The 10,965-nt window shown below is 36.5% G+C and overlaps 1 protein-coding gene across 1 annotated transcript; it reads left to right on the top strand.

Annotated features, from left to right (window-relative positions):
* The first annotated feature begins 2,362 nt into the window (after positions 1-2,362).
* LOC144956823 (uncharacterized) lies at positions 2,363-10,468 on the top strand. Its single transcript, XM_078887569.1, has 2 exons — positions 2,363-2,650; positions 7,017-10,468. Exon 2 carries the CDS (start codon positions 7,039-7,041, stop codon positions 8,122-8,124), a length of 1,086 nt encoding a protein of 361 aa, XP_078743695.1. The 5' UTR covers positions 2,363-2,650; positions 7,017-7,038; the 3' UTR covers positions 8,125-10,468.
* The last annotated feature ends 497 nt before the right edge of the window (positions 10,469-10,965 follow it).

Genomic DNA, 10,965 nt, shown 5'->3' with positions numbered 1-10,965 from the left:
CTTGAGTATGGTGAGAGAATGAGAGTAAAGAGCCTTTCCCCAAGGACTAAACTATGCGCTGAGCGAGACTCGAACCCAGGATTTCCGATCCGAAAGCAATTGTCATACTACAAGTCCGCACCCTGAAAGTATATACATTTTTCATTTTGGCAAATAACTAATACTTCAATTATTGATACACTAAAAAGTCAACTGGTCATAAAGTATTCATCTCTGCGATTCATCATCATCCATCGTGGCTTGTACTCTTGAGCACGTTGCTGGTCAGCTGTCTCCTCGAATCACGATCCTCTGCGGTGCGTGTGAAATCTGCGTTGCTTTTAAAATCACTTTTGGCCATTCTTACGTTATTTAAATATGTCATTATTTGTCTTCCTCTAGCTCTCTTTCCTTCGATCATTCCAGATGTTACCAACTTTTATATTCCTTCTCTTCTTCACATATGCCCCAGAAACCGTAACTGCCTCTTTCTGATGGTACAGATCAACATTCTTCCCTTTCTCATATTCGCCAACACTTCCTCGTATATATTATTATAATAAAAATAAATCATTTCTTTTTCTATTTGACCAACTTGGATAATCTATTTACACTCATGTTTTCTTAATAAAGCAGCTGCACGTATTCCATCCACAGTTCTCGCTATTTTTCAAGCACTAAGCAGAGTAAATAATGTTTTTAGACATTTTAAAAAATTATCTGGTCCTGAGGTCAGAATTCGAACAGGCTAATCACGTTCAAATATAGTCATCAACAAATCTTTGTGACAAGTATGAAACTTTTATGCCATACTTTGTATTTTACTCATTATAAAATCTAATTTTTCATGGGATGAAAAGAACAAAACTTTTCATATCATAGTTTTCATTAAAGTGAAGTAAAGTTAGATTTTTACCTATTCAAACAAACTGGCAAAAGCATTTAATTTCAAAACACATTATTGCTATAACCTACAGTTTTAAGATGTATTATTAATCTACCTTAGAAAGTCACATCGATATACGAACATGTTAAATGTAAAATAGTGTAGTTCTTAACTCCTTTGCACATCAGAATATTCTATATCATATTCTTTTTTACTCATACTGCTGTTGTGTTTTAAAAAACACAGTATGTGTAATATTAACCAAATAGCACAACACTGTGTTCTTTAAAGAAACGGCCACATACATTTAATATACAATTTATTTTTCTATGATTGGCAATTTTTGACAAAGTGACCTCAAAGTATTACATTTTACAAACTAATATGAGCATTGATTGTGCGGAGGCCTTTAGGACAAAGTATGTTATTCTAGCCAGGTTTAATCCATTTACCTATTTAAAACTCATGCTGTATGGCCAAAGTTAGATAAATCTATTACATCCCAAATATTGCCTAAAAATAAAATAATATTGTAAAATCATCTCCTCTAAACTCAATATCATCTCTTAGTCATTTCTGATGTATGTAAAGACTACATTTAACCAATTGATCGTAACAACGCACTACCACATCTCATTCATCTGTAGTGTTTCATTCACCCTGATGAAATTGAAGCTTACATTCAATTTTATATTATTTATTCCATTTGACTGCCGTACTCTGGAAAATCCCGTAATTAAAAACTTGACCAGAAAACTCCTTCAAATATTGATAGATTAAAATTACCCTCATCTTGGCAAAAACTCTCAAACCTGGGACTTAGCGAAGTCCCATGTTTGAGAGTCTCTTGCCAAGGTGAGGATTGTTTAAATCGATCAATACTTGAGAGGCGTGTTTTCGGGCCAAATTTTTAAGTACGAGTTTTTCCAGAGTACGACAGTCAAATGGTTAAATGGTAACGGAATTATTTTCTTTTATTGTCCCTCCTCCTCTCAATGTTGTCGATTGGCAATTACCCAATTTGAAAAGATTACAATTTCCAAACAGCATTGATTTTGTTCAAAGAACCCTTTTGAAATAATCATTTTATTGAACATAATCTGATTCTCATAGGAAAACAATCATTTTGCTCTATTTCAATCACCAATAAAAAAAAACGGGAAAAAATCCCTTGGTAACTTTTAAATTATATTTAAAAAGCTCGAATTTGTTTAGAATTGTAACTAAACTTAAGCAATTTAACAGATAATTCAATTACACTGTAACCTTTGTTCATGACTTGGTAAATACTACAATATATACGAATCGATTTAATAATGTTATGAGCCACGAATTTCAAAGCAAATTTTGCTATAAAATATAATTTATATCCCAAGGACAAACACAAATATTTTAAAATGATATTTATGATCAATCTTTGTAAGTAGGTAATTATATAGTATACAATCTGTTATTTATTTAGGAAACTAATTTATGTCAAAATGTGGTAATAATTTTGTATAATAATAATAAACCATAATCTTCCTTTAAACGAGAAATTCACAAACGTTATTGTGTCATTTCAGTGAGCCACAAAACGTTTAAAGACCTGCATATCATTATATGATAGTTTAAAATGCAATGTTAAAACACAGTCTAGATATCGTATCGATAACCATATGAATAAATTGATACAGATATTTAAGCTGGGAACTTCCTTCAGATTTCCACTTTATATCCTCAATAATCTTGGAGGAATATTTTTGTTATCAAACTACCAATCTTCTGAGATGAAGAGATATTGAGGTAACTTCACGCTTGGATAACAAATATCGATATAGAATATCAAATCATTTACTTACATATTATGTTGTTGATACAATTAGAAAAGAAATGAGCTTTTATATAGGGCAATATCCACGTGCTCAAAGCGCTTTACAAGGGGTCCCTGGCCAACAGCAACACTTAACACATAGGACGAGACATGACGCCTGTTAGGCGATATTGCAATTTTTCGGACAGAGAAAACGCTGTTAACGGTCAGGTACTCATTTCAGACCTGAATACGGTGAGAGAATGTGAGTAAAGACTCAACTATGCGCCGAGCGAGGCTCGAACCCAGGACATTCCAATCCGAAAGCGAGTGTCATACGACTAGACCACATAGCCGCACAGAGATATTGGTAAATACTACAATATATAAGAATCATGTTCATTTACAAAAGGCATTTATTAAAATTAAACTTTTTATGATTTGACTCATTCATAACATGTCACGTTTGTACATTCGTGGAAGTCCCAGGTTTGAGACTTTTGCCAAAATGATTGTCATTGAAATCGATCAAAATCTGAAGGACAAGTCTTTCGGTCAATTTTTAAATACCTGTTTTTCCATAGTACAGCAGTTAGCTGGTTAATACTAGTATTGAGATATACATCAAAACTAATTCATAATGTCTTCATTCATTGCGCTTAGAAACACCGAGGAAACAATATAAACAAAAGACTTTTTTCTTTCTTCGCAAACTGTTACGACTGCAGAATTATTTTTCATAAAGCACTCTAAATTGGTCTCATTTTGTCCCGTGCTGCGAGTTATAGAGCTTTGGTATAGTAAGTTCAGTGCCCGTCTTATGCCTTCAAACCATCTCGGGCTCTTTTTGTTCAGATGACTTTTACTGTAATTTTTAAAAATTATGCCTTTTCCGCCACGACATCATAAGACATCGTCGCCAAGGCATTCCACTGAGGAATATAGATAACTCATCAAACAAGATGCCTGATGTCAACAGGAATCACCCATGTTGTCCATGTGAGCAAATTGGGGGTTAATAATCTTGCTCAAGGTAAAAAAAACGAAAGTGCCTGAAGCGGGGCTCAAATCCGGGTCCTTCCGGGTCACAGTGCAATGCCTTAACTACTCGGCCACTTCGGCCCCGTAATATTTTGAAGAAAAAAAAACCATCATTGTGCAAATAAAGCTATTCATAGATGAAGAATCAACTATAATCCGTCTTTATTGAGAATTTATAAGGAGTTGACACGGTTGGGGGGGGGGGGGGGGGCAAACAATGGAAATAGGAAAACTATTTTTTTTTTATTGATGAGTATTTACATTTAAGACAGTTGGGGTGAGAGAACGATTAAGATTGCTTTAAAGTTGACCGCTAACTATCATCATCAGGGATCCATAAAAAATGTTCTTGTTTAAAACAGTTAACTGCCGAACTCTGGAAGACACGTATTTGGCTAGAAAATTCGTCCTTCAAATATCGATCGATTTAAATTAAATTACCCTCATCTTGAAGAAAAAAACTCTTAAACCTGCGACATGCTGGAATACCTCACGAGGTCCACAGTTTGAGAGTTTTTGCCAAGATGAGGGTCATTTAAATCGATCAATATTTGAAGGACGACTTTTCTGTTCAAATCTTTAAATTTGTGTTTTTCCAGAGTACGGCAGTGGTGGATCTTACAGACTAACAAACTGTAAAACAATCGCATTCAGCAATTACTTCCATCCGGATTCACTAAACCATCTATAGAGAAACCAAGAGGAGTTATTATGAGCAGATCTCTAATTTACTCGGACAATGTCTTATCACGATGATCACCGATGAACAAGAAATAATGAACAGAAATGAATATAACAGCTTCAAAACAATCAATTTAACACCTATTTCTATAATACTTGTGGTTTTTTTACGCACCAAAGTGTATGCGTTGTTTAATATTCCGCTCAATTTGGCACTCCTTTATAACCCCGCGAACGATGGATTTGACATCTATTTCTATAATACTCGTGTTTTTTTACGCACCAAAGTTTATGCGTTGTTTAAGATTCAGCTCAATTTGGCAGTCATTTATAACCCAGCGAACGATGGATTTGACACCTATTTCTATAATACTCGTGTTTTTTTTTGCGCACCAAAGTTCATGTGTCGTCTAATATTCCGCTCAATTTGGCACTCCTTTAGAACCCAGCTAACGCTGGGAAAAGTTGTGCGGAATATTTCTCATTCAGAAAAGTGAGTGGAGCAGGCACTTATGTTGGTAACAACAAGATATGAAGTGAATAGAAAAGTGCCAGAAGACAATAGAGAATAAAAAATTTTTCGCGGCGGTGGTGGGGTTTGAACCTGCGACCTTATTGGTACGACAACTCCGCCTGGCAGGTGAGAGCGTGGCTCTACCGTGTGAGCTATCCACGAACACAAAAATATTCGTTTCAAACTCAAAGTCATTACTAGATCCCTCTCTCACCCACTTCTTGAGACCGCCGATTCGTTCGTACACCACCATCGCGAATAATTTTGACCAGCAGTTAAGCTTAATAGCCAATATTCTCAACACAAACATATAACATAGAAACGATTGAGACATTGAGTATGCTCCGGTGTATGGGGTGAATTTTTAATTCAGAAAAGTGAGTGGAGCAGGCACTTATGTTGGTAACAACAAGATATGAAGTGAATAGAAAAGTGCCAGAAGACAATAGAGAATAAAAAAACCCCACCACCGCCGCGAAAAAAAATTTTTTATTCTCTATTGTCTTCTGGCACTTTTCTATTCACTTCATATCTTGTTGTTACCAACATAAGTGCCTGCTCCACTCACTTTTCTGAATTAAAAATTCACCCCATACACCGGAGCATACTCAATGTCTCAATCGTTTCTATGTTATATGTTTGTGTTGAGAATATTGGCTATTAAGCTTAACTGCTGGTCAAATTATTCGCGATGGTGGTGTACGAACGAATCGGCGGTCTCAGAGTGGGTGAGAGAGGGATCTAGTAATGACTTTGAGTTTGAAACGAATATTTTTGTGTTCGTGGATAGCTCACACGTAGAGCCACGCTCTCACCTGCCAGGCGGAGTTGTCGTACCAATAAGGTCGCAGGTTCAACCCACCACCGCCGCAAAAAAATTTTTATTCTCTATTGTCTTCTGGCACTTTTCTATTCACTTCATATCTTGTTGTTACAACATAAGTGCCTGCTCCACTCACTTTTCTGAATTAAAAATTCACACCCATACACCGGAGCATACTCAATGTCTCAATCGTTTCTATGTTATATGTTTGTGTTGAGAATATTGGCTATTAAGCTTAACTGCTGGTCAAAATTATTCGCGATGGTGGTGTACGAACGAATCGGCGGTCTCAAAGTGGGTGAGAGAGGGATCTAGTAATGACTTGAGTTTGAAACGAATATTTTTGTGTTCGTGGATAGCTCACACGGTAGAGCCACGCTCTCACCTGCCAGGCGGAGTTGTCGTACCAATTAGGTCGCAGGTTCAAACCCCACCACCGCCGCGAAAATTTTTTATTCTCTATTGTCTTCTGGCACTTTTCTATTCACTTCATATCTTGTTGTTACCAACATAAGTGCCTGCTCCACTCACTTTTCTGAATTAAAATTCACCCCATACACCGGAGCATACTCAATGTCTCAATCGTTTCTATGTTATATGTTTGTGTTGAGAATATTGGCTATTAAGCTTAACTGCTGGTCAAAATTATTCGCGATTGTGGTGTACGAACGAATCGGCGGTCTCAAGAAGTGGGTAGAGAGGGATCTAGTAATGACTTTGAGTTTTGAAACGAATATTTTTGTGTTCGTGGATAGCTCACACGGTAGAGCCACGCTCTCACCTGCCAGGCGGAGTTGTCGTAACCAATAAGGTCGCAGGTTCAAACCCCCCACCGCGCGAAAAATTTTTTATTCTCTATTGTCTTCTGGCACTTTTCTATTCACTTCATATCGTGCGGAATATTTCTCTGCCGTCGATCTGGTAATTTATTTGTGTTTTATATGGGTTTTACTTTATTTGCTGTTGGCTGAAGAAGGGGTTTGAGCTCGAAACGTTCAATGTTTGTTATTTTGTTATTTTTGAAGCTGTGCTATTTATTTTTGTTTAATCTTTTTTTACAGTCACATTTTCTAGCAGCTTAGTATCACGATGGACAACAAGACTGTCTCACCAAAAGTTCCATGATTGGTATTTTGTTCATTTTTTAAATTGTAGTATTCATTAATGTTTATTTTTGCTCTTTTCCAGTATCAGCTTCTAGCATGTTAGTATCAAGATGAACAACGAGACTGTCTCCATGTTTGGTATTTTGTTATTTTTCAAGCTGTAGTATTCATTTTTGTTTACTATCTTTTTACAGTCACAGCTTCTAGCAGCTTAGTATGACGATGGACAACAAGACAGTCACAGAAGATGATGTCATGCTTACTGAGAAAGAAGCCATCATTCTCCAAACCGTCTTCACCATCGTCCTGGGTGGGTTAGCCAGTATCCTTGGAATTATTACCAATATTATCAACATCATTGTCTTTGTCAAACAAGGAGCCTACAAGGAGTGTGGAACGGTAAATCTTCTGGGTTTAGCCGTCTCTGATTTTTGCGTGGCTTTCACGATGCTGGGAATAAGCTTTTTCCTGTGTCTGACGTTTTTAAAGCCCCCAAATCTTAACTGGGATCCTTATTCGTTTTGGCACCTTGCAGCTGGCTGGCCCCATCTAATGTTCGCTCAGATCACAAGAACGATAACTGCTTACGTCGCGTTTGAAAGATGCATGTGTGTTGTCTTTCCTTTCAAGGTAAAATCCATACTCACACCAAAGCGTTCTATTATCATAATTGTGATGATATTCATATTAACATTTAGCAGTTATTCTCCAGCTTTTATCAAACAACAATTAAAGTACACACATGACCATACCGTTAATAGATCACGTGTCATTCTGGTGCTGGCATCCGATTGGTTATACGTCGTTGACGTCATGTGGTACATTAACTCTATCGCTTTCAACGTTGGATCAGTAGCCATTGTTTTAATATGTACCCTCATCACCGCGTCACGTGTCCAACTTTCAAAAACATGGCGAAGCTCCATGGCAACGGGGCAGACAGGTTCAAAATCGACGGAAGAAAACTCTAAAACGAAATCTGATTCAACCTCCAAACAGAATGTTATGTCAAGTTCTAAAATGCAAAAGGAGAAGAAACTGATTACCATGATTATCTTTATATCAGTCGTATTTTTGATCTGTTATATCCCAGATCTCTCCTTCTTGCTAATGTATACTATTACTACGGACATACGGATTTTAGGGAAACACCACAACGTTGCTATGGTAATGTACTCGTTGACGTTCTTTATGGAAACTTTGAACAGCAGCATTAATATATTCATATACTATAAAATGAGCTCTAAATATAAAAGAGTCTTTCGTGAATGGATGGGATTGTCTACAGACAAAGAATCTTAGAATTATTGTCAAAATTATCTCTGTGGAAACATACACGATTCTTACACCCTTGAATTTTGGAATTCTGGACGTATTCCCATCCGACGTACAAGCTAGTTCCAATTCCAAAATGCAAGAGTGTAAGAAATCGTTTATTCTACGCCTCAATCGATTTCAGTTTCGTTATCTCTGATTAAAAGACGTTAACTCATTTACAGAAATACTTAAATGATCCTTTTTTAAAATCTAATTTTAGTGATTATCTGGCGTCACAAATTAATATTATTGTAACCTTGTAAACAATACGAGCTATTATTTATGGGAGGGGTAGAAGAAAGTGAGGTCTTCGACTATATTAATTCCGATAGTTTGAGCCATGACTACTCACTTCAACTTTAAGAAATGATGTGAGTAGGGAAGTGCCAGAAGACAATAGAGAATAAAAATTTCGCGGCGGCGATGGGGGCTCAAACCGTGGCCTTCGTAAAGTTATGGCCTGACACTGACCAAAAAATGACGTCAAAATGCCAGTCTTTTTCCACAAAAGAAAACAAATCGTGAGTTGTATTCAATAGTTCAACCAATGAAATAACTTGTTTCTATGAGCTCTACTAACGACAACTCACTAGGCGGTGCAAAAACCAAATAATGACGTCAAACTGCCAGTACTTTTGGATTTCAGTCTCAGGCTTTAATATAACGATGGCTACGGTTCTAGCGTAGCCATCGTTAACATATATAGATAGAACGAAGATGACGTCACTCAAGCCTTTGTTATTGTTTTTTGCCATCCGCGTTTATGAGTAATGCTCACTAAACTGTATTAACCAGACTATAAACGTTCATTGTGTGTTGGTCCGTTCTACTTCCGGATGGCAATGGTGTGAGCTTCTTAGCCAAGCGCATACTATCTATAGCCTGACACTAGAACCCTCTAGGACTGGCATTTTAACGTCATTTTTTAGGTTTGTGTGGGTTATAAACAATAAAGTGAATGAATTCGACCTTTCTCGGATCATTGTTATTGTTTTTATACCGCCAAATGGATTACTAGTTATCACACGATTTTCTCGAAAATAATATTACAAACGTTTAAGTTTACACATAGATAGATTTCTTTGTTGGTTCTATTGATCAAGCGGTAGAACAGTGGGTGTTTTAATAAGACACATACCATCGATAGTGAACCTGTCCAGTTTGCTATGTTTACTAATCACTGCCATTGTTTACATTATGACGACTGTCCGAGGGGCGTGGTTATTTAAGTATCTATTAAGTCACAAAAGAAGACGTCAACCAACAATGGAAAGTAAAAAGTGAATTGTTAAAAGTGCTCGAGTAAATAAAAAAATAACGATAAATATTGAATTGTAAGCTCCAGTTTATTAGACGAAGACAGATACTGTGGACATTTCGGATTTCCCCCTATCAACAAAACAGGATGAGTGAAACACGACAGACGAATTAGATATTGTGATAGTGGCGTTGTTAAGGCGAAAAAACAAAAACATTGATGGGGCAGGATATAGTATGCTCCTTTGTAAGGACGGAAGCAGTGTCAGGCTATTACATAACGATGGCTACGCTCAAACCCGCGACCTTACTGGTACGACAACTCCGCCTGGTCGGGGAGATCGTGATTCTACCGTATGAGCTGTTCACGATCCCTGAAAAGATCGCTTCTAACGCTAGTCTTTTTTAGATAGAGCCTTCTCTTCCTGACTCCTTGAGGTCACGGGTTCAACACACACAAACGCCACGAAGTTAGTAGGTCATCATTTAAGCTTAATTTAAGCTTAATTTAAGCTTCTCTCAACACAAACATGTAACATAGAAACCATTGAGAGCATCACATCAACTTTGTGTTTTAAGAGAAAGTGCATTTTGAACTCATTTTTCTTATCACAAATAGAGCCATCCCCAACTTCACACATTTTCTCACATATGGAGTAAAACAGCGTTATTCTTATTTAAAAAATAGTGCTTGTGCCTGACAGAATTAGACGATAAGACGGTAAGTATTTTATGATATCTGTGTGACTCAACGAACTTTCAAACTGACTTTAAATTATAAAAGGAAATCAAGTTATCTGTGTATCTATCTGTAAAAAATACATTTCTAATTTTCAAATCTTTCAGTAGAGTTGTGCGCCGTATCATTTTTTTTTTTTTTTTGGCTCAAATAAGCACAATGTTCTCCACAATGCTATATTTTTTAAAGAAAGGATATATATACTATATATGTGTGTGTGTGTGTGTGTGTGTGTGTGTGTGTGTATGTGTGTGTAGTGCTACGACCTCAAAACGGTATTTTGTCTGTTGATTTATGTAATTAAATTGGAATGCATATATCTAAAAATACAAACTTGGTGTTCTGGTTAGACCAGAATTGTTTTTATTGCTTGTTTTGTATTGCTCGTTGCTAAGTTGTCACTCTTTGTCAGTTGTCGTCACCCGCTACTTTATTGTTGTAACTTGTTGTTATTTATAATTATTTCCACGATCGTCATTATTATTGATAACATTTTCGCGACTTTAAATGAGTATTGGTAAACTGATTCAACATTCTTGGTCAGTTTCTCTCCAAATGTTGAAAGTGAAGGTTGGAACCCTCTCAATTTTCATCTAGGCAGTTTTAACTGCATATTTAAAATATTTTTCTATATTTTCTTGGAAGTTTCGGGTTATAGCCCATGTTATTTCTTATACTGGATTGTCCTCACATTTTCGAGAACTTAACATTAACACACCAGAAATTCGACTAAATTGGGTATTACAATATGACGAATCGCACCAGGGCGAACGCTGCCATACACACAGATGAAGTGAAAAACGAGAACGTTGTTGTTGATAAAGATGAAG

Source organism: Berghia stephanieae, chromosome 11 (assembly GCF_034508935.2).
Source record: "Berghia stephanieae isolate SIO BIC M18660-M18661 chromosome 11, UCSD_Bste_1.3, whole genome shotgun sequence".
Lineage (NCBI taxonomy): Eukaryota > Metazoa > Mollusca > Gastropoda > Nudibranchia > Aeolidiidae > Berghia > Berghia stephanieae.
Note: the sequence above shows the minus strand (reverse complement) of the source record. Positions and strands in the feature narration are given on the sequence as shown.

Coding starts and splice junctions, on each gene's coding strand:
- LOC144956823 (XM_078887569.1), top strand. CDS start 7,039: ATGACGATGGACAACAAGACAGTCACAGAAGATGATGTCATGCTTACT.